At 40.0% G+C, this 24,408-nt stretch overlaps 1 protein-coding gene across 3 annotated transcripts in view; it reads left to right on the top strand.

Moving 5' to 3' along the window:
• The window catches only part of XRCC5 (X-ray repair cross complementing 5), an 89,791-nt gene that overhangs the window by 9,254 nt on the left and 56,129 nt on the right, over positions 1-24,408 (top strand). For all 3 annotated transcript variants that reach the window (XR_013557187.2, XM_060623497.3, XM_078450897.2), the window contains exons 5-12: positions 801-923; positions 3,919-4,110; positions 6,194-6,308; positions 7,789-7,927; positions 10,910-11,022; positions 15,592-15,654; positions 21,262-21,399; positions 22,441-22,531. Coding sequence is in view for 2 of the 3 variants with exons in the window: in XM_060623497.3 (XP_060479480.3) it covers positions 801-923; positions 3,919-4,110; positions 6,194-6,308; positions 7,789-7,927; positions 10,910-11,022; positions 15,592-15,654; positions 21,262-21,399; positions 22,441-22,531 (974 nt within the window). In the remaining variant the exon portion in view is untranslated. The remainder of the gene's footprint in view (positions 1-800; positions 924-3,918; positions 4,111-6,193; positions 6,309-7,788; positions 7,928-10,909; positions 11,023-15,591; positions 15,655-21,261; positions 21,400-22,440; positions 22,532-24,408) is intronic.

Below are 24,408 nucleotides of genomic sequence, written 5' to 3'. Positions count from 1 at the left end.
AAACATTAGTACTAAAACATTAGGAAAAACATTAGTACTAAAACATTAGGAAAAACATTAGTACTAAAATCTCAGTCCTCAATTTGTATTTTCATTTCTCAATCTCTGTACATTTTGTGTAAAGTCCTGCCAGTAGCCCTGTGAGTGGAACTGGGCCAGCATGTTTGGAAAGTGAACCCTCAGGAGACCGAAGTTGTAGTTACTGGGAGAGTTCCTTGTTTATACTCTGCCTAAGTGGAGGCTGGAAAGGGATCCTTCTCTTTTAAAAAAAAAAAAATTTTTTTTTAACATTTGTTTATTTTTGAGAGACAGACACAGAGCACAAGCAGGGGAGGAGCAGAGAGAGAGGGAGACACAGAATCCAAAGCAGGCTCCAGGCTCTGAGCTCTCAGCACAGGGCCCAATGCGGGGCTCGAACCCATGAACCTCAAGATCATGACCTGAGCTGAAGTCAGCTGTCCAACCAACTGTGCCACGCAGGCACCCAAGGGATCCTTTCTAATCCCAGTGACCGTATATTTAACTGAAGTTAAAGTTGGGAGATCAGGGATTTAATATCCACAATGCTCAAAAATTTTGCCCGATACTAAAAAGTATGAATTGTAACCAGGCTGACTATATGTTTAGTAGAACTTAACTGAGCATCAGTGATAAGTGGGGTTCTAGAATGTAATCACATTTCTTAACTGTATTGAGATTCATTTCTTAGCCTCTCTCTAAGTCCAGTGACCAAGTGCATTTGAGTTTGTAAGCGATAATTCAGAAGAATGATTTCTTATTGTGATAACTTTCTCTTTTAGAGGAAAGAAGTTTGAAAAGAGGCATATTGAAGTGTTCACTGACCTCAGCAGCCCATTCAGCCAAGATCAGCTGGATATTATAATCCATAACTTGGAGAAATCTGGCATCTCCCTGCAGTTCTTGTAAGATCACGAGAATAACGTCTGAAGACCAATCCTGTGCTCTCATAACGCAGGGAGTAGGGCCCCTTTCTAAAGCTCTTGGTTCCCCCGAGTCTTCTGTTTGTGCTCAGAGTTGAAATATGTTAGATGACTGACCTCAGCAAACATTCACTGAGTACCCTTAATTCCAGGAACTCTGAGTTTTAATGGTAAGGGGATGAAAGTCACAGTGACACAGAATTTAGCTCAGTAGTAGATGGTTTGTTCGTGCTTCTTGGACTCAAAGAATTCAGGAATCTTTGGAGGATATTCAGTTTATTTCTTGCTTACATAGAAGACTTTATCCAAACAATTACCAGATTGATGGTTTCTTTTCTTCAGCAGTTCCAGAGTACTGTTTTGCGAGCAGCAGATGTTTTTAAGGTAGAGAGGAATGTCAACCTGAGAATTTTTTTAAACCTGTAGAATGCTTATTTTTTAACTTTTAAATCTAAAGGATACACACACGTACATAAGATGCAATTTGCTTGTGTGTATTTAGGCATGGGGTATGCAGATTCTGAGCAAAAATGTTCACAAAATATCTCATAATTTGTTGCAAGGCAGAGTCCCTCCTTCCCCAGGCATTTACTTTCTTTATCTTCAATCCCTAACAAGAAAGTTCTTTTTCACCACACTAATCCTTCCTGTTGCATTTCAAACCTGTTTTTTCTTGTTTTATTTTTGGTGAAAGCAGAGTGATAATATAGGATGTTGACTTACCAGTCTTCTGAGTACACTCATTTTTCAGACTGAGAGCTATACCAGGAAGCCTCCAGCTCAGAATGGTAAGCCTTCGGCTTCTTTGAAATGCCTGCCGTTGGAAATTAAGAACCTCTCTTGCATGTATGTACCTCTTAAGACTGCTGAGGGGCAGCTCCTTTCTGTAGAACTGTAGAGAAATAGTTCAGAATAACCCATCAGACTGATACTTGTTAAGATAGTACTTCAGAGAAATTAAGTGCTTTTTAAGTGACACTTTTCGTCTTATTGAATTGAAGCTTTCTAAGTACTTCAAAAGCTCTGCCTGGCTTCTGTTCCCTGTTCATAATTTCAGGATGCCTTTACAGGGTTGAAGCATCCTGCACTTCTGTCAATGTCATTGGAAAAGGCTACTTTTTTGTCTGAGTAATACTGCAAAGCGTGTTGAAGAGGGAATGTAGCCTTACCACTACCTGCTTATTTGGCTGTTTTTTTCTTGTATTTGTGCTTGTGCTACAGATCTCTGGCATACAAAGTAGAGTTTCTGGTTTTATTGTTGCTGTATCCCGTGGATGATTGTTGTAATTGGAGTAAACAGAATACCAGCAGGTCTAAGAACCACCGTGTTCTGAGTAGGCTCATTCCTTGGACCTCATTTTTAGTTTGTTCTGTTGGCTACTGAGAAAGTTTATATCTGGCCGAAAGCAGGGTAGAAAGAACTGTTACTGTAACTTCTTTTTCCAGGATTACTTCCTGACTCTTCATGTTCATGTCACTTTTCCCATCTTCCAGGTCTGTTTTTTTGTTTTGTTTTTTTGGAGCAAAAGGGTGTTTTTATTATAGCACCGGGACAGGACCTGTGGGCAGAAAGAGCTGCATCTCTCTTCTAGGTTGTTAATGGAAACAGCCACAGCCTGATGTGAACCCTGTGTCCCATGCCCTGCTCTGTAGAAGCTCTTTATCTGATAGGTCATGCAGGATGTGCGTATCTGTCATGCTGGATATATGTAGACAAAATTAAACAGGAAGCTTTATTTTAATTAGAGCAGATAAAATGGTAAAGAAATCACCTTAAAATAACCAGCCACACAGAGTTGACCAGTAGGTCATGTTGAGGGAACTGAAAAGGTTGCTCTTTGGGTTTCTGGGGGCAGTGCTGTGACACACTGCGGGTGCAGGAGCCTTGCCCTCTCAGGTGACCGAGTCCTCGCTGCATTGCTCACTGGCTGTGGCTTGGCCGGATTTTCCCGTGCAGCTTCGGCTTCTTTTTAGGAAATGGAGGGAGAAATTTGTATCCACCTAATGTGTAGGATTAAATGAGGTTGTTTACATGAAAACATTTATGAAGTACCATGTAGAGAATTATCATAAAATGTGCTTGGTTGGTTGATTTTTCAATTTGTATATTGATTATTGAATATCTCCATGACTGATAACCGCATCTAGTAGTTTTAGTCTCATTTCAAACAGAATGAAACACGGGAAAGAATTGGTTTTACCTATTTCTAGCAATTCACTGATGTCTGTCTGGGAATTCTAAATGTACAGTAATAAAGATAACATTATTTAAGTATATTATACACATTCTGCCATTTAATCCTTAAAATAACATTGAGGGATTATTAAAGGTGTTTATTTTATTTATTTTATTTTTTATTACTCTTCTTTTTGGCTGCCTAGAATATCACCTGCCTTTTTCTAGGAAGCAGTCCTTCCTGCACTTTAACCTCCTGGCTCGAATGAGAGCGAGCATCTTCTAGGTCTGGTCCCCAGGTTATCACTGATCCCTGGCTTGTTTGAATTGAGAGTAGAGCATTAAACACGTAGTCCATTCCTCTTTGGTAGCAGAACCGGCAGTGTGTGCTTGAAAGAGCTCATGGGTGACGCGGAGGGAGCCAGTGAGAGAGTGGAGGCAGCACAGGGGCACATGGAGATGAAATGGACAGTGAGAGGGTTGGGGCGGTCTTTGAGGCATGTGAGACTGCGTCCAGTCATCCGAAGGTCACGTGCCACCCTGCACTTTGAATTATTTGGCTATGTAAACCAAGAAATTCCACTCTTTTAACCAAACCAAAAAGGCTTCGGTCACTCGAAACTGATAGGATATTGGCTAAGGGTGATAAGTGCCATTTGAGAGAGGAGGGATTGAAAGCTCAGGTGAGTGGCATGCCCATTTTCTCATAAGCCAGCGAGTGATAGTCACAGGAGGGGAACCCAGTTTATTATTTGGCTTCAGAGCTTGTCGTATGAACAACTGCCGATCTTTTCCTGATAGTTTGCCATTCCCTGTTGGCAAGGAGGATGGAACCGGGGACAGAGGAGATGGTAGCTCCTGCTTGGACCACCATGGACCCTCCTTTCCTCTAAAAGGAATTACTGAGCAGCAGAAAGAAGGTATTCGGATGGTGAAAAAGGTGATGATGTCTTTAGAAGGTGAAGATGGGCTGGATGAAATTTATTCCTTCAGGTAAGAAGTGAAAACATTGATTCTAACTTTCAGTCATAGCCATATAAATTTCTCTTTTGATCAGAGGGCTCCCTAATTAGCCACTCTTGAATTAGCAGTTATTCTGTAAGAAATATTCTGATTTTTATGGACGAAATGGTGTACCAATCCCTGATCCCCTTTAAGTTTTTTGAGTAGTTAAGGGTATATATGCTCTAATTTGTTTTCCTCAATCACAATTTTAAAATATTTCTTGTGAAATATAATTGACAAACAGTACATATTGATTTTCTAAATATAGACACCCTTGAAATATTGTAGGTAATAGAATTTTAGAAATTGAATGATAGTTTCCCAAGGGGTTGGCAAAGGAATCAGTGAGGAATCCTGTAAAGTGACGTTTCCTGTCATAACGTGTATTCTTACTGTAGCATGTGCAAATATATATTCCTAAATTGTTTATTTCAAATTTGGACATGGCTTGCTCTAATGCGAGAATATGTCTTAAGTTAACATATTCACCATGGTATCATAAATAAAAATTGTAAGCCAATACAAATTAATGTTAAAAAAGTTTATTTTCCTGTATCATGGCAGGGAGGGAAATTACTGTCTGTGTATGTGATGACACTCACAGTTTGAAGCTACTTTGGTGTTGGCTCTTCTGTGAAGATGTGGACCAGAACTTTGCCATCTGATACAGTAGCCGTTATCCACATGTGGCTATTTAAATTTAAATTCATTAAAATTAAATAAAGTTAAAAATTCAGTCAGTCACACTAGCCACCTTCCAAGAGCTTGCTTCATAGCCTATTGGATTGGCACGGTTAGAAATAGAACATTTCTATCATTGCAGAAAGTTGTACGGGAGAGCACTGGGCTAGACTTGTTCTTATCTAGACTTCTACTTGGGGAGACTTAAATCTACTGCAAAAATGTTCCATTTGTTCTCAGATGTTATGTATTAGATGCTAGTCTTTAGAACTTGCCCTGGGACAGAATTCAGACCTCATGGTGATTTTAATGTCACTCAAACTAGTGAGGTCCTATGGACAGGTTAGACCTGGTTCAGACCCATTCATCCCCCAACAAATCCAAAGCCAAGGAGTATCATAAACTTTGCAAACAGGGCAGCAAGTAGAATATCTACTGTTCATTTTAGACTATTTCTGAAAGTTGGAGCCTCTTGAAACCTTTTTGTCCATAACTCTGAATGATGTCAGATAATTCTCTTTACCTTTTTGTAGATCTGTTTTTCATCTGTACTAGGAGGATTGATCATAGTCTGGATTATGTGCTTTGAGTGTTTGGTCATTGATTCCTTTCTCAGTGAATACCACAAATTCCACCTATCTCCTCCAATCTTCTCTGCTGTGTTTGATTAGGGACCAGATAAAAATAGAATTGATCTTGACTTCTGTTCAAATGAAGTAGCACTCTGCGTTGTGTTTGCTACTTCCCAATTCTCCATCCCCATCTATAAAAAGCCTAGAGTTATCCGCTTTACCTTAAGACTAAATATGGACTAAATTCCTTTATCCCTTGGAGAATATTTAATACTCTCTACTATGTGCATATATATGTGCTTTTTATTTAAGGGTGATTGGAATTAACTAATAAATTATAGAGTTATGAACAGTGATGTTAAAGGATGGTACCTATCCTTTGATATTCTGGAGCAGGGGTTCTTATCCCCAGGGTCATGGTTTTCAGGGAGTTGGTGAACCCTTTAAATTGTGGGCAAACTCTTATGGGTGTGCTTTTATCATATCCTCAAAATATTCTTGGTCCTGAAAAAAATGTTAACCACTGGCCAAGTTGAAAGAGAAGATTGAGTAGGGAAAGAAAGAGATGCTCTTTTTTTACCTGTCAGTAATGTAATTCAGCTTCTTCCTAAGCCAAATCAGTTGTATTCTGGCTGTCTCCTCACTTGGGGTTGTCATTTTCCTGCTGTCCCCTGCTGTTCCTCCTTATCATCAACGACAACTCAGTTCTCATTCTAGAAAACTTGAGTGCATCATCCAGTGCAAGTTAATGTTTTAAAATTGTTGCTTTTGGTGTGTGTGTGTGTATAATTTTTTTTTTTTTTTTTTTTTTGGTGAAGTGAGAGTCTGAGACAACTGTGTGTGTTTAAGAAAACTGAGAGGTATTCCGTCCCTTGGCTCTGCACACTGACCATTGGCTCCAATTTGGCTATAAAAATTGTGGCTTACAAAGCGGTGAGTGATACATTCACATTTTTTAAATTTTATTTTTTTAACGTTTGTTTATTTTTGAGAGAGGTAGTGTGAGCGGGAAGGGGCAGAGAGAAGAGGAGACACAGAATCCAAAGCAGGCTCCAGGCTCCGAGCTGTCGGCACAGAGCCCAACGCGGGGTTTGAATGAACGGTGAGATCATGACCTGAGCCAAAGTTGGACACTCAACCGACTGAGCTACCCAGGTGCCCCCATACATGTTTTTTCAAGCAATGTGCCAGGCAGGCAAATATGCTTATTTAAGGAACTGACAATTCATGTGTGGGTTATTCAGTACCATAATTACTGCTTCTCTAACTGCTCTCCTTGTTCCTCCCATCTCTATTTAGCTTTTATGTAAAAAGGCATATTAGGAGAGGAAGTTTTAAGAATTGTCTATAATCCAGGTTAATTCCCTCCTGTCTCTCTTTTTCGTTTCTTTCTTTTTTTTTTTTTGAAGGGAACAAAATGGAACACATCAAGTCATGTCACCGTAGTATCATAGCAGAACTATAGATATACACTAAAGGAGTCCAGAGTTTTGGACACTCAGTCTCACCCAATCCGGTTATTAATGATCTGGTAGTAACAGTATCCATGACGTATCAAAAAATACTGATTTGTCGGGGCACCAGGCTGGCTCAGTCAGTGGAGCACGCAACTCTTGATCTTGGGGTTGTGAGTTCAAGCCCCATGTTAGGTGGACATTACTTAAAATCTTAAAAAACATAGTGACTTGTTACTCAGAAATTGCCTTTTGTTATATATGCATGTTTGTACATAAGAGCACGCTTTTAGAAATAAGGTGCATTTGGTAGTTATTTGATGGGATTCCAGTTTCAGTATGAGTCTGTGCTCCATGTTTTCCTGTGACTCTGCTTGCCTTTTTTTCTTAAATGTACAAACTAAATACATAAAAAGATTTAAGTATAGAAAATATACAAAAACATATGTTTATATATTCAGATGTTTTTGTATATTCTAAGACTTAATCCCAAAACACATGCTACACCTGTGAAAACCTTGGATGCACTTCTTTGTTTCAGCTGCCGTCAAGGCCTAGAATAGAATGCAGTCTCGTCCTGTTCTTTTTTCGAGTTTCCTTTTCAGATTTCCTTACTGATTTCTGGCTCCTGATAGATGGCTCTCCCTTTCTTCTTTATTGGAAAACTGTAGTAACAAATTGTATGGTCCCATTTTATTAGCCTGCAGGTTTTGTATAAAAAGTATTTATGTACATACAAATACTAATAGGTATCTGGCAGTTACCTTGGGGGGAAAATGAAATGTAGAGAGAGTTATGAAATAAACTTAAAATTTCCACAATAGACAAGAGCAAAGCAGTTTAGCTAGAGTAACTGTTCAGAATTTTTTTCCTGTAGAGAGTAGATTTGATTTTCATTTTTTATTGATTAAAATCCTGGCTTTCTTTGTTTTCCCTTTATTTTTCTTTTTGGAAATAAGATTATGCAGGAGAAAGTTAAAAAGTCTTGGACAGTTGTGGATGCAAGAACCCTAAAAAAAGAAGATATACAAAGAGAAACAGTTTATTGCTTACAGGACGACGATGAAACGGAGGTTCCAAAAGAGGACACTATTCAAGGTACGCCAGCAAGAGTTTTCACTTGTGTCTAAAACAGGTTTTTGAAGGCCAATGTGAGGCCGATGAGGATCTCTATTGTTATTTTTTGGAGATATTTTTCTGAGTACTAGAGGCACAACTATTGGCGGGATCGGTGAGATGCTAGGTCCTAACTAAATGTAGCTCATCTGTCAGGACCTAGGCAGGACCGTTCCCAGGAGGGCACCCGGGCACTCCATCTGAGTTTGAAACGCCCTCAAGGGACAGGAGTTAATACTTGGTTTTATTTATTTATTTATTTATTTTTTAGTTTTTTTTAAAGGTTTATTTATTTTTGAGAGAGAGAGAGTGAGTACACATGCGAGCTGAGCTGGTGGGACAGATGATCTGAAGTGGGCTCTGCACGGACAGCAGAGAGTCTGACGTGGGGCTTGAACTCACAAACCGTGAGATCATGACCTACACCGAAGTCGGACGCTTAACTGACTGAGCCACCCAGACACCCCTGCTTGGTTTTATTTTAAAGTTGGAAACATACTAGCTAGGAGAATACTTTTATTGATGTGACTGAAGCAAGTTGTTTTGTTTATTTTACTTTTTATTTCTATGGTGATTAGTCCTCTGAGTGCCAGTTTCAGGCATTCTGGATCTTGCCAGCTTTCTCCTTTAAGGTAATTTAGGGGATCTGGAACATTTGTGTTCATTATATGGCTTTATGTTTGCTGGATGTTTAAAGTTGTACTTCATACATTATATCCATTTGATCTGTATGGCGTGTCTAGACAGCAGCTCTATCCAGAGGGCTTAGGAACTAGCTGAGAGTGTCTGAGTTTTCAAGAGCTAAAATGGCAAGATACCAAATGATGGGTTAAGGTAGAAACTAGAGTCTTTAGATAAATTAATTGCCAGGCTTTGTGATGCCCAGTATAGTTTTAATTTGCAAAGCACTAATATGCTTGTGTATATTTATATGTGTGGTGGGGGAGAGTGGTTAAGGTAATGGAGATTGCGATTCCTTTCTTCTGGTTACTTATGGGTAGAAAATGTAATTAGGATCCTGCAGTCCCTACTAATTCAGTTTTGTAGTGTGGTTAAGAAGTCGAGTTTTGGAGTCAGACCCGAGTTAGAATCATGGCCCCCTCACTTGCTAATCTTATGATCCTCATATAATGACTGAAAAGAAAGCATGGTTAAGTGGAGGACTTCTCAGTGATATCAAGTAATAGGGTTGATGTGTTGGGCATACACAGTTTAGTACTTGGCAGTGGTAGCTAATAGCCTGAATTTTCTCTTTTAATCACCACAACAGCCTAATGAAGCGGGCGTCCCACTCTTGTTAATGCCATTTTACAGATGAAAGAATTGAGGCTGAAAGACATTCATTAACGTATTCAAAGTCATGCGGCTAGCCACTAGCAGAATCTGAACCCAGGACTGTCCTAGTTCAGAGTCTGTTTCTATGTACTCTTCTGAATTAGGAAGGGCTTTTTGAATGACAGGCGGACTAGTTGATGCTTCATTTTGAAATCAACCTGGGGCCGTTTATAGTTTTGAGGCACAGAGTGTCACTGAGGCTGTGTGTTAGGAAGATTAATATGACAGAGACAAGCACCGGTTCTTTTGGATGCAGCAAAACACCAGCTCTGTTTGGGCAAAAAGGAAATGTATTGGCAGAGCAATGGAGAGGGAAGGGTTAAGCATTGTTTGAGTGCAGAGAGCGCGGTGAAGCTTTTGTCTCGTACCTTTGTGTGGTTACCACGTACTTCCTTTTCTTGCCCTCCCCTTTCTACCCCTAATGTGTAGACAGAGGTACTAGCATACATATGTGTGCAAAGGAACATGGTTACATGATGCAGTCTATTCTATATGTCTTGCCATGTACAAAATTTATATACTGATTTGCTCTTTCAGTAAATGAACCAGAAAATACAAGGCAGTTTTAATTAGACTTTTCAAGTTAAAAAATTCAAGTAAGATGTCTGATGACAGAAAAGGGTTATGAAAAACATTTGGCTTAGACACCACTCTTAATCATGTGCCATACATTCCCTTGATAATTTTTTGTTGGGATTTTTGTTTTCATCACCAGCTTTTTTTAAAGACATATATGAAAACACAAGTGTGTTTCTTTTTCATTAAATGCATGGCATCAGCAGATTGACAGGAACAGATAAACACAGGATCATAGAATCTACCCCAAACACACAAATTTGTTTCTTGGAGTAAAGACACATGTGCTTTTCTTTCCATTTACCCAAGGCCAGAATCCTTTCATTTTGATGATCCTTCTGTCTCCCAAACATAGGAGACTGTGTATTGAAAGGGCATGACCTTCCCTAGAACAGAGGCCCTGGAACAGCATGGGAGTTATTTTTAAGAAACCGAGAGCCTATATTTGTATGAATAACTAAAGTAATTAAAAAGAAAAAAATAGATAATATAATCCCAGAAATGAAGTAAATTTAAATACAGAGAAATAGCCAACTTATCAATTCAATGTTCCTAAATAGAAGAATTTTGGCTTCTTCTATTAGGTATTTGTGTCTCCAGCATGCATTTTTGAGAACATTTTATTCTGAAAATTTCCTTTGGGCATTTTTCTCTTCAGGTCTCTAGGTTTCCGAATAAATGTGTTCTTGTTATTATGTTTACAAATCATACTTGTACTTTAGTCAACCATAGTTTATCTTTGGAGGATAACTAGTACATTACATTTGCTACATTCTTCTGGGCTGGATAATCATTAAGGTAACTAGATTGCAGAAGATGCTGCTTAAAGAATGTAATTAGATTTTAATCGTCTCTGTATCATATATGGTGTTTGTGTATCTGCTGCTGCTTTCCCCCACTGGTCACAAGGGGCAGTGATTTGATTCCTGGGAACAGTATAGGGAGGCTTGATCTGGAGCATGCTTGTATTGCTAATGTGTGCGTCAGGCTAATTTCAGCTTGTAGAAAATGAGGCCCCATATGCTTAACAGATGCTCTTCTCTTGTTCTCCAGGGTTCCGCTATGGAAGTGATATAGTTCCTTTCTCTAAAGTGGATGAAGAACAAATGAAATATAAATCAGAGGGGAAGTGCTTCTCTGTTTTGGGATTTTGTAGATCTTCTCAGGTATGGTACTTATCCTACTCACTGTAAACAAAGTAGATGAACGTTTTTCTTACTATTGTTTGAGATGGTTTGCTTTTGGTTGGTCCTTTTATTTACAGTGTGTATTCATTTCACTTTTAGGTTTTTGCAATGTAGTCTGGGGATTAGTGTTAACTATCTCCAGTTTTTGAGTAGAGGAACCAAGATGTAGAAAAGTTGAGAAATCTTGGGATGAATCAGAGTAGGTTCCATTAAAAGTCACTTCTTAGCTTTGCTGTGGATCATAGCTCACAGTAGCTTTAAAGAATCATCATAGTTCTTTGCTATTGTGTTGCTTTCTCTAAACTGACTTATAATAGAGTATTTTAGAGCAGTGAAGGTCTACTCGGGTTTTGGATGACCCCGGGCCTCTTAACGTATCATTGCTTTATGCCAGTCGCTCTTGTCAACATCCAGCAGAGAGGTGTAGGATCTGAAATCCGTCCTTCAGTCATATGTTCTTTAGACCACGGTGCAGAGATACTCAGAACACACAGGGGGAAATGCAGTAATCCACTGAGGGCCATGGGATAGCATATACTGTCCTAGAAAGGGTTTATAAAGGTCCCTGGATTTCTTAGCTTAAATGTTCTTAAGGTCGGCAACCAGAGAAAATGAAGAAGTGTATCTTACAGTGTGCCTTTTAGGCTCTGTAGGGATAAAATGATGCTTGTTGGTTCTAGAAAAACTCAACTGAGGGGCGCCTGGGTGGCTCAGTTGGCTGAGCGTCCGACTTCGGCTCAGGTCATATCTCACAGCTCGTGAGTTCGAGCCCCGCGTTGGGCTCTGTGCAGACAGCTCAGAGCCTGGAACCTGCTTCAGATTCTGTATCTCCCTCTCTCTCTCTGCCCCTCCCCCACTCATGCCATGTCTCTGTCTCTCAAAAATAAACATTAAAAATTAAAAAAAAAACAACAAAAAACCCAAAAAACTCAAGTGAGAATTGTAATGGAAATAAATATTACCCAGTGTACTGGATTTGAGCTTTTTCGTGTTGCCCTGGGATAGAGTCTCTGAGTACTCTGAGTCCCTGAGTGTTAGAATAATTCAGCGAGGGTGGGAAGATGTTTTTCATGATATACCCGAACTGTTGGATATGTTTTTAAACTTCATAAGTTGAAAATTGGGAGTACTTACTGAAAGTTGATAAGATTTTCATGGTGAAAATAAATACCTTTTGGAAGTTGAGAGTTTCTAACGAACAATTCTCTAACAAATTACACTAAATATGCATTTCTTAAAAATAAAAGCATTCACTTTGGGGGCTCTACAAGCTTAAAATTTATGGTTGTTAATGGCAGTGCCTCGAAGTCTCTCCATGAAGTGGAACCTTCCTTCAGATCTGTGTGTAAAAACTGGCCTGTTGGGAAGTGGGTCTGCCTGATTCTAGGTAGCTAGAAAAGACCTATCCAGAACACCAACCCAATATTCATGACCCAAGAAATTGAAGTCACCTGGGCCAGGGTGGGACTGGGAGGCCTATTTAGTTAAATGACAAAGCAAAAAAGAGTGGGCTAAACAAAAAGTACATTTTTCCATTTTAAAAGACTTACTTACTACCTTAAAATTAACTTTTAAGTCATGGCATGTCCTCTAAATCAAACTTGTGTTGTTTTTAAGCCCTAAATTATTTCTGTCTTAAGTACAATCTCAAATGGTACATTGAAGATAATCATAATAGCCACCATTTATTTGAGTGGTTATAATATTCCATTCAATATACTATGTATTTTATGTAAATTCCCATTTAATTCTTAGTACAACCCTCCTAGATAGGTGTCAGGATAATATATTTTATACATTTGAAAATTGAGTGTGTAATTGGCCCAAGGTCACAGCTGGAAGGCGGTAGAAACTGGTTTTGAATGAGGTCTCTCTGACTTCAGAGCCTATGTCATTAATCAGTCATAATCTGACCACCACCAGATGGACAAGCTGATTTTTTGAATATTTTTCATCCCTGCTTTCATCTATTATCTTAACAAATGCATACACACCCTCTTAAGAGCAAGATGTTTTGGGGCACCTGAGTAGCTCAGTTGGTTAAGCATCTGACTTCAGCTAAGGTCATGATCTCACAGTTCATGAGTTCGAGCCCCACATCGGGCTCTGTGCTGACAGCTCAGAGCCTGCTTCAGATTCTGTGTCTCCCTCTCTCTCTGCCCCTCTCTTGTTCATGCTCTGTGTCTGTCTCTCAAAAATAAATGATAAACATTAAAACATTAAAAAAAAAAAAGAACAAGGTGTTTTCCATAGCAACTAAGTGTGTACCTTTTAACAAACTAATAATTATTTTTAATAAGATCACGTATTTTTCCATATTCCCTTAACATAAGGGAAACTAATATTTCTGGATTGAATTGAGGTGAACATTTTAATTATATAAAATAGGTTTTTGGCCTTGGCATTTTTTGGTGTTCTTTTTTTTTCTTTGCAATTGTGAAGTTGCAAATTAACTCTTCTCTCTTTTTTTTTAAAGTTTATTTATTTATTTTGAGAGAGTAGGGGGGAGGCAGAGAGTGAGGGAGAGAGAGAGAATCCCAAGCAGGCTCCTTGCTATCAGTGCAGAGCCTGATGCAGGGCTCGATCTCACAACCTGGAGATCATGACCTGAGCCAAAATCAAGAGTTGGGTACTTAACTGACTGACCCACCCAGGTGCCCTGCAAATTACTGTTCTCTTAAATTTTCAATTTATCTTCCCCTACATTGTCAGTGTTCTGGGTATCTATATAATGGGTAAGAATTTTTTTTTATTAAAAAAAAAATTTTTTTTTTTTTAACATTTATTTATTTTTGAGACAGAGAGAGACAGACAGAGCATGAATGGGGGAGGGTCAGAGAGAGGGAGACACAGAATCTGAAACAGGCTCCAGGCTCTGAGCTGTCAGCACAGAGCCCGACACAGGGCCCGAACTCACGGACCGCGAGATCGTGATCTGAGCCGAAGTCGTTCGCTCAACCGACTGAGCCACCCAGGTGCCCCTTTAATGGGTAAGAATTTAATGAGAACTTCCCCCACATGTCTGGTTGTCCTTTGAGAAGTCATTTAAGTGCCTTAGGAAAAGATATCATCAACTGTTCTTTAATCAAGAAGCATTACAGATTTTTTTTTTTAAGTTTATTTATTTACTTTGAGAGAAAGAGAGTGAGCGAGCAGGGAAGGGGCAGAGAGGGACAGAAGGAGAGACTCCTAAGCAGGCTCCATGCTGTCAGCACAGAGCCCTACATAGGGCTTGAACTCATGAACCATGAGATCACGAACTGAGCCAAAATCCAGAGTCGGATGCTTAACCAACTAAGCCACCCAGGTGCCCCTATTACAGATTCTAATAGGAGGGCAAATCTATATGAACATAGCAAACTTTTTAGTTTTAAGATAGGATTATTCCTTTATTTCTTTAAATAATGGTTTTCAAATGGAGACTAGAAGCGGAGATGGAGGGTGTTTGAATTCTGTGGGCAAAACCCTCATACCTTTGAGACTCCATCTTCTCGAGCTGCTGTTATTGTAAAAGCGTTCAGGTTCTTGGCTTCAGAGGCAGGAGGGCAGAAGAACATTTGAGAAGCACTGCCTTGTATGGCACAGGGCACGTTCTTACAGATAAGCTCCAGGCTCGAGATTACATAGGGGAGAGAGAAACTGATCTTGGTCAGTAGATACAAGTGGTTGGTTATGATAGTAGGCACTCTTCAGTATTTGTTCCCTAATCAGGTATTGGTACAGCTGCTTTGACCCATCTGATACTCTGCCAGAGAAGTAATTGAACTTAAAGGGGGACAAAAGGACATGCAATACTTCTTTTTGGTTTCACTAGTTTCCCTTCCCAGTGCGGCTCCTGCCTCTCTAATTAGTTCTTCACTCTGGTCTCTTTGCAGTTTATCAGGTGCCTCATCATTGTTCTTGGGATGAAGTCTAAACCACTTAACTCTGCAAATAAGAGACTTCTTTGATCTTTCCTAATCTTGCTAATGTAATCTTTCACCTCTCTCCTTGCACCGGGGCACTGCCCTACAGAGGCAGTTCCTCAAATGTGTTACATTTTTATGTCATTCCAGACTTATTCACACTAGTATCCCTGCCCAAGATGCTTGTGCTAGATTTTTCTCTGAGTTCCTGCGCATCCTTTAAGTCCTGACCTCAGTGTCACCATTTGCAGAAGCCTGCTCTGACCCTTCATGACCGAGTTAGATGCTCCGTTCATGTGCCTTTGTGGCCCTGAGTTACAGTACTGTGTTCTTGTGCTTGTGTAGTGCTGGAGCATAGCACTGCGTTGCAGTTAATTTCACATTTGTCTGAGCTCCTTCAGACAAGACTACATCCTGATCAGTACTGTGTTCACAGTGCTCAGAACAGTGTTTGACATATGCTTGGAATTCACATATTTGTTGTGTTGAGTTGGACCTCAAGCAATAAGTTTGTTCTAGCCCCTGTGAATGTTTTTTACTAAGAGCACTTAGAATAGAATTTCTTAATAACTGTGGCATTATGGCTATACGTGTTACTTACTTTGGATCAAAACCAGTTGTTTTCCTTACTTAACTCTTGTAGGTCCACAGAAGATATTTTGTGGGAAATCAAGTCCTAAAGGTCTTTGCAGCAAAAGATGATGAGGTAAGTTGACAGTAAGCCTTTGAGGTAGTGCCACAGAATTGAATTGTCATTTTGAGTGAGTTGTGTGGGGCTATTTGTGGTTTAAAATGACGTTAATTCTTGCAACAGCAATAGGAAAGTTCACTGACGTTTAACTCTGAAAATGGAGACATGATAAATGAATTTGTCATAGCATGAGCACAAGGCCTGAGAACATAGTCCTTCAGTTGGAGACCAGGTGAGTATTAAGAACAAAAACATTTGAACAAATGCATTTAGGTATGGGAGTCTCATGGTCAGATCTTCAGGAGGCTTGGGGTCAGGTTGCCATTTTCATTGTCATATACACTGGACATTTAGCGCTGGCTTTAGCATTCTGGAGCTGAGCTTTCGTGATTCACTGGACCACCTCCCTCTCTGAGAAATTCATCTGTGCACCCTTTGCTCTTTCTTTGTGCTCTTTTCCCACCTCTCCAAGAGATTCTGTTTTCAAGCTGGTCTGTGCCTGGCTAACAACTCATGACTCTTGCATCCTACTGTCACCTCTCCCCTCTCTGTAAATGGTTTCCACTCAGCCTCCAGGTTGGAACGTGTCATTTGGAGGTGTGATCTTGACTGGAATATTGCAGTCTAGTGTCCATTTAAGGCTACTTAAACAGGTATTGGAGTTCCAGAAGTATTTGCATTTGATGTTAGTAATCTGGATGTAGAAGGCTTGTTTGGGGTATGGGGAGGGCAGTGGTATAAGTACTTGATCTAGCCTCTTGGGCCCTTTTCTGCGTCCTCCTCACTTCTGAGGGTTACCTGGCTGTTGACCTGGTGAGTAGGCATGCCATTCTCAGAACAGTTCAGTTAGGAGAATTGGTTGCTTTCCCATCAGCACTGAATGGGTTTGTCGTTAGAGCACAGTAGGCATATGTCAATTCTGGTTTACTTGAGAATCCAAGTTTATGGGTTTTTCCTGAATCAAATCCTCTTGGGAATTATGTGTGTCTAGAATATATTGTTGTCATAGCTTAACAGCATTTTTAACTTCTGAATTTTAACTCCAACTTAGCATCCCTTCACACAGACAAAATTCTGATCACTTCATGTGATTACCAGTATGCAGTGAAGACTGTTGACAACAGCTTTGTGGTACGGCCTACGTGATTATCTTGACTTGCTAGCTGAGGGCAGCCTTGTGTCATGTATAATTCCAGTCCGACCTCACACAGACCCCATATCCTTGGGTTACTTTGAGTCACTCAAAGGAAAAAAAAAATCCTCTTCTAATGGCAAAGGGCCACTGTGTGGTGTAAGTTCTTGATGTCCTAGTCAAAGAAGAGTATTAACTAATTGGAGCTTCTGAGATAAGCAGAGGAGGAAGGGACATACAATTATGTCATGATGACTTCCAATAAAAGGTTGTATGGAAAGAACTTCCATAGGTGGGTAGGGAAGTAGGAGGGATGACAGACATGAGAGCCTTCTTCCATGCATTAGAGGGTTGTTATGTGGAACGGAAAATAAACTAGGTTTCCTGCCAACAAGTGGTGGTTTTGTTCAAAATGAAGAATTACTTTGTCAACAAGGATTACTACCTCCAAGTGGATTGGTTTCTTGTGAGATGGTTGGATCTCCATTCCTGAATGTTTCCCAGCAGAGTCTTTATTTCCACCAGCCAGATTTTGGGGAGGGAGTTTTGTCAGCATGTGGGTTGTTAAACTAGATGAATGCTGTTGTTTTCCAACTCAAATATTCTATGATTCCGTGAATAATTCCTTTTAAAAATATGTTTTCTCTGGTCATGAACATATAATTATTTTTGTGTATGGAGAATCTACACTTGTACGTGATTTGTACTGTGTGTGGAGGAGAAAGGGAAGAGGAAGAGAAAGAAATGGAGCTTTAGTTGAGTTTCCCACAGGTGTAGCGTTGTGTTTACAATGTCACAGTCATCCCTGACCCCATCCTTCCTTCAATATCCCAGTTGGTTCTGTCAAAGACACCCAGATAGAAATTTGCAGACAAATTAGAGGTAATCTCTTCCTTAGACTCCCATTGTGTTTACCGGTCTATTGGGACTTGTTAGACTATACAAAGTTCTGTATTTGGTACGTATGTCACTTCCTGTTAGTAAAGAATGTATTAGCTCAGTGAGATCAGGGACTCATCCTTGTTTTTTTATAGGACCTAAGACATTGTGTAGCAAAGAGTAGGCACTAAGTAAATATTCCTTGAATTGAACTAAAAAGGTAATGAATCTGTCACGAAACCTATAGAGGATTTTGATGAAAAGGTATTGAGGTTACAGGTTTTTAGTGGAGGAAATGAAAATCTACATAGCTAACTTTGATAAAGGTTAACTTTAACATTGAGAAAAGTACAGACAATGTGTTTGGGAGTTATGGAGAGGGAGAGTGAAGCAAATCTAAAATGGAGAGGGTGTCACATTACTGGGCTGTGAAAATCGGTTAGGAGCTCAGAAGACAGATGTGGAGAGGGCATTCTAGCTAGGAGGAAACTATAAGAACAGAAAGCCACAGAGGACGGAAAGTGCAAGGCTAGTCCAGGAGTGACGGACAGACCCCTGAGGCTAGAGGAGTGGGACCTTTGGAGATTCTTAGGGAAGGGCCTGACATGATCAGCTCTGAACTGGAGAGGCAGCGATGGAAAAGAAGATAGATTTGAGAGACAGTGCAGAAGTAGAATTGGCTGAGTTTGCTGAACATGTGAAGGTGAGAGATGAGTCAGGTGGTATGACTAAAAACTTTGAGGCTTCTTGTTTGGTTGATTGGGAGATGGAGCTCGTGAAGTAGGGAGCACTGGAGAATGGGGGAAAGATAGTAGTTCATTGTTGGTCATGAACAGTTTGCAATACCTGTGGTCTAACCGTATGAGCTATCTATCGGCTAGTAGGCAATAGAAGCCTGGATTTTAAAGTCTGGATTCAGTTTTAAAGCTGAATATACAGATTCTGATTCATCAACTCATGGGACTGGGTAAAATAATCCCCAAGTAGAGTTTCAGAGTGAGAGAAGGAGAGAAAAGCCAAGAACAGAATTTCACGATTAGTGGAAGAACTGAAGAGTTAGGGGGGGGATGACCCACAGAGAAGAGTATTGTTTCTGAAGCCGAAGAAGGAGAAAGTACAGAGAAAAGGGGATGGTTAAGTGCTCCTGAAAGGTCAAATAGAATGGGAACAAAGGATTGGCAATTAGAAGGTCATGAGTGACTTTGGAGAATAATTTCAGTAAGGAAGGTGAGGTCAGTAGCTGGATTAGATGGAAGAATAATTGTGTTGTAAGCAGCGAAAACACCAAGACTATTATTTCATGACATTTAGAGGTGAAGGAAACGATCTAGATAGTAATTTATGGAGAGAGGGGGAGAAAAAGAAATATTTTGTTTAGGAAGGCTGAGAGGGGAGTTTATTTGGAGGATAAGGGTATGAATTCAGAGAAGAAGGAAGATGAAGATAAGATACAATAAGAGAGGATCCACATAATGAAGTGAAGTTTCAGAAGAGGTTACAATATGTCTGACCAAATCAGATGTGTACAGTGTGGCCTTGAAGTGGGTACAGGGGCGCTTAAAAAAATCTGGGGGCACCTGGGTGGCTCAGTCAAGTTAAGCGTTGGACTCTTGATTTCGTCTCAGGTCATGATCCCAGGGTTGCACTGGGCATGGAGCCTGCTTGAGCCTGCTTGAAACTGGCTCGCGCTCTCTCTCTTTCTCCCTCCCCCTCCCCCCTCCCTCTCCTCCCCCTCCCTCTTCCTTTCCCCCTTTCCCCGCTCTCTTGTTCTCTTGAAAAAAATAAAATTAAATTAAAAAATCTGAAATAGGAATAAAGTAGATAACAGTCTTTTTTTTTTTAGACCTAGTATAGTTGTTTATTTTTCTTTACTGCATATTCCTGTGGACATCATAGCGTAGTTCAGTCAAGAAAAGGTATTCCATTGTATACATCTGAATTTATCTGACCAAACTATGAAAAAAAATTAAGGATAAATCAATACATGATCAATATATATTGAAGAGACTCAAAAGCAATGTGAGCCAGGCACAAATGGTGTTCTAGGACCACTGTTTTAAATATGTTCATTCTGGTAACAAGAAGAGTTAACAGAACCTTTTTAATTTCTGGCATGAAGAAGGATGCAGAAAAAAGAGGTTAATGTTTTCTATCATATTATCAGTTCCAAATTATAATAATAGTAATTCCTACTCAGGCTTTAGAAACACTAAAAATACTCCGTATGTTTTCTGTTCAGTCTATATGTTTGATCTAGTTATCAGCTATAGGGTCCCAGAGTAAATTTTTATAAGCACAAAACTTAATCAAAACTCAAATACTAAATAAAAACGTTACAGCGTTAGAGCTCAGAAGTTTGCTGAGTCGGATAATCTGTAACTGCCAACAAATAATTTCATTTTTAGTAACATTGCTAATAAAGGTGTGCTATCTGCCAGCTAATAATATAGGTTGTAAGCATGGTGGAAACAATGTATAATTTAAAGACAAAAGGACTTTCTTTCTTTTTTTTTTTTTTAATTTTTTTTTAATGTGTATTTATCTTTGACAGAGAGGGACAGACAGAGCATGAGCGGGGGAGGGGCAGAGAGAGAGGGAGAGACAGAATCCGAAGCAGGCTCCAGGCTCTGAGCTGTCAGCACAGAGCCCGACGCGGGGCTCAAACTCACAGACCGTGAGATCATGACCTGAGCTGAAGTCAGATGCTTAACTGACTGAGCCACCCAGGCACCCTTCTTTTTTTTTTTTTTTTATGTTTATTTATTTTTTTGAGACAGAGAGAGATGGAACATGAATGGGGGTGGGGCAGAGAGAGAGAGAGAAGGAGACACAGAATCCAAAGCAGGCTCCAGGCTCTGAGCTGTTAGTACAGAGCCCGACGCGGGGCTCAAAGTTACAAACCGCAAGATCATGACCTGAGCCAAAGTTGGACGCTCAACCTACTGAGTCACCCAGACGCCCCAGGAATTTCTTTTTCTTAAGTGGATAGCAATCTTCCAAGTACAGTTGAACTTTGGACACTGGAGAGGAGTGGAGAGTTAGGGTGCTGGTACCCCATGCAGTCAAAAATCCAGTGTAACTTTTGACTCCCTGAACTACTAATAGCCTACTGTCTACCGAAAGTCTTACCAATAACAGCAGTTAATATGTATTTTATATGCTATGTGTATTATATGATGTATTATAGTGAAGTGAGCTATGGAAAAGAAAATGTTATTAGGAAAATCATAAGGAAAAGAAAATGCATTTATAGTACTATGCTATAAAAATCTGTGCAGGGACGCCTGGGTGGCTCAGTCGGTTGAATGTTCGACTTCATCTCAGGTCATGATCTCACAGTTCGTGGGTTCAAACCCCACGTAGAGCTTTGTGCTAACAGCTCAGAGCCTGGAGCCTGCTTCTGATTCTGTGTCTCCCTCTCTTTCTGCCCCTCCCCTGCTTGTGCTATGTCTCTCTCTCTCTCTCTGTCTCAAAAATAAACATTAAAAAAAAGGTCAGCGTATAAGTGGACTCGTGCATTCCTGCTCACATGTTCAAGGGTCAGCTGGATTGAGTTCCACTGGGAAAGTACACACACGTTGGCTTGGTTAACGCAGCGTCTTTCTCCCTAGGCAGCAGCAGTGGCACTTTCCTCCCTGATTCATGCTTTGGATGAATTAGACATGGTGGCCGTGGTTCGATATGCTTATGCCGGAAGAACTAATCCTCAAGTTGGCATGGCTTTTCCTTATATCAAGGATGCCTATGAGGTACAACCCACAGGTCTTTCAAGTTAATTATTTTCCCTCAGTTCCTTTATCCCAAACAGTGCTTCTCAGCTATTACTGTGCATGGGAATTACTTGGTGATCTGATAGTGTAGGTCTGGGGAGGTGCTTGAGACTGTGCGTTTCTCACAAATTCCCAAGTAATGCTGATGCTGTTGGTGTGTGAACCACACCTTCAGTTGCAGTGAAAAAACATAAATTGTAAAAGTAGGTAAGGAACTTATGATTAAATCAAATCGATGAAAGTTAACAATAAACCTTCTGTTTGCTCAGTCCAGTGACCTCTCGGTTCTTACCCTTCTTGATTTTTCAGAACCAAATGGGGAGAGAGAGTACCCTCATTTTTACAAATGAAGACTATGAATAAAGGTCGAGGCTATGATTTTGTTGTGATCCTTGAAAAACTCAGTTCAGACTCTTAGAGAACAAACAGGCTTGACAGAGGGAGGTGGGGAAGGGAGGGTCTGTACTAAGGAGGGCACTTGTTGTGATGTGGTTGTTGTATGGTAAGTGATGGATTGCTGAATTCTCCCAAAACCAGTATTGCCCTGTATGTTAACCAACTAGAATTTAAATAAAAATTGGAAGAGAAAAATTCCGTTTATTTAGGGTTCTCCTGTTCAGAATATAGGCCCAGATTCTTTACCACATACTGTTTCTCAGAGAACTTTTCTGTGGTAGAAAAGAGAAACTGGAAAAGAGAAGGCAAAAGTCCTGAGTTCATGCTCAACCTTCTAGACACCACACCCTTCTGATTTGTTGTATTAGTCATGCATTTTGCAGATATTCTTTGATAGTCTTTCTTTTAAGTATTTCTCTTATGTTCGATATTCTTTGTACTGTTAATTTACAGTTGTGTACAACTGATAACAAATCAAAACACTTTACTTACCATGTACCAGACTTGAGTTGTCTGACTTTTGTAATACTTCAGTTGTGCCACCTTCATGGTGTTTGAGACCAGTTTTATATTTTTTCCATTAATTTGGTTGTTTCTGCTTTTACTTCCTTTCTTTCTCATTAGTGTTTAATGTACGTGCAGCTGCCTTTTATGGAAGACTTGCGACAATATATGTTTTCATCCTTGAAAAATAGTAAGAAATGTACTCCCACAGGTGAGTTTATTTCCATTTGCTCATTAATCGCCTCTAAACACACACTGTTCTTGGGAAATCCCCTGTGTGCAGTCATGGTTGGGACCAGGGGATTTCCCAGAGTGGAATTGCTTGGATTCCAGTCACGCTTGTACACAGTGATGATGAAAGTGGGGCATGATGAAAGTAGGTATAGGTTTGCCCTGGACTCTCCAAACACTATCTGGTTTCCCATTTCTGACTTAGAGTTTGTATCTAGGGAGCAACTTGTGGGAAATGGATGTACATTCTCTGGTTGTGAACCAGTTTGCCCTCTGCTGAAGTGAACTGATGTATAGTGTCAAAGCTGTGACTTCAGTGTCCCACATAAAATACGATGTAACTGTCTTTGAACTGAAAAGTAACAGTGCTGGAGATTAACTTTTCTCTTTGCCTTTTCTTTGTAGTTTACAGTAACAGTTCCAGTCTCCTTGTTCCTTGTTTCTAGGAGTTAACGATGGGCTTGATCAGAAAAGGACTTTATTAAGCACCTGGCTACAAATGTCAGGGTGCCACACAGAATGATGCTCACAGATACTGTCTTTGAGAGAGCTCACAGTTTAAGGCAGTTGCGTAAGATATCATAGTGGGCCAAATGTGATGAATATACCAAAAAGAACACACAAAAAAATGAGTAGATGTTTTAGTTTGAAAGTTTAAATCTGTGTGACATTGTAGGATTAGGGGGTTGTGAGATGAGTCTCAGAAGTGGGTTCTTTCTGGTTTTTTTTGGTTAGATCTGTTAGGATCTGTGTGCAGTAGAAAAGCCACGAACCAAAGGGGGCCTAGCACTGTGTCTTTACCTTCTAGAAATGAGTCCCTGTGCATCATGGCGGAGCCAGGCATGGACTTGAATGTATAGAAGCCTGCACTGTGTTTACAGTATCATTTCTCTACATTTTGATAATTTCAAATGTTAAATGCATAGACATTTAAAAAAGAGAGCTTTATTGAAAAATTATCATATAGACATATAAACCATTTACTCAGGATCTAAAATATTCAGTATCTTTCTGCCTTGCTTTATTTCCTTTGTGTTTGTGTATTATTATTTGCATTTTCTCCATTGCAAAATGGATCATTAACCCTGTTTGGCACGTGTCCCAAGTAGATGTTTATGTAGAGGTATGCAATTCCAATTATGTAGAGGTCTTGATAGTAGCTTGGAGTAGCAAGTAACAGCCACTGAACGTTCCCACACACAGGTGCAACCTCCTCCCTATTGCCAGTGGACCCTGCAGTAGTCAGCTTAAGGTGGTGATGGCTGTGTCAGCTTGAGGTGGTGCCAGGTGGTAAGGTCTGAAAGCTCCCCCTGGAAAGTCTGAAACTGGGATAGAAACGTATCGTGATAAATATCTATAAGCTCTTTCTTTTTGTAGTAAAAGGGATACTTGAGAAGGTGAAGAATAGAAGCCTAGTAGGCTTTTTAGGAGCTGCTTATTCTCTTCCACCTTTTGCCGACTGGCTGTGAATGGTCCAAAAATAGCACTTCAGCTTTTAACAGCTGAGCTGCTGTGTGAATCAGCAGAATGGAAGTTACACATGGTAGTTTAGGTAGAAGCGTTTTGGAGAGTTGCCTTTCATCCACGTTGCTTTGGACTGCCATTTTTGTTGAGTCGGTAGATTTTTATTTAAGAGCAGTTGCTTTCTGTTAGGTATTGGGAGGGAGGTAATGAAGAAGTTGTCATGTTTCTGCTCTCAAGGGTCTTACAGTTTGGATAGAGTGAGGTAAGACGTGTGCACAGGTGTGCATACAGGCCATATGGTTTGGGAGAGGAGAGAGCTCATTCTGACTTTTGGAGATTGAGAAGGAGTCTACTCCCTCTGGTCTTCCAGTGTCTTCCCTTTGGGTTTTTCTG

This window comes from Panthera onca, chromosome C1 (genome assembly GCF_046562875.1).
Source record: "Panthera onca isolate mPanOnc1 chromosome C1, mPanOnc1 haplotype 2, whole genome shotgun sequence".
NCBI lineage: Eukaryota > Metazoa > Chordata > Mammalia > Carnivora > Felidae > Panthera > Panthera onca.
Note: the sequence above shows the minus strand (reverse complement) of the source record. Positions and strands in the feature narration are given on the sequence as shown.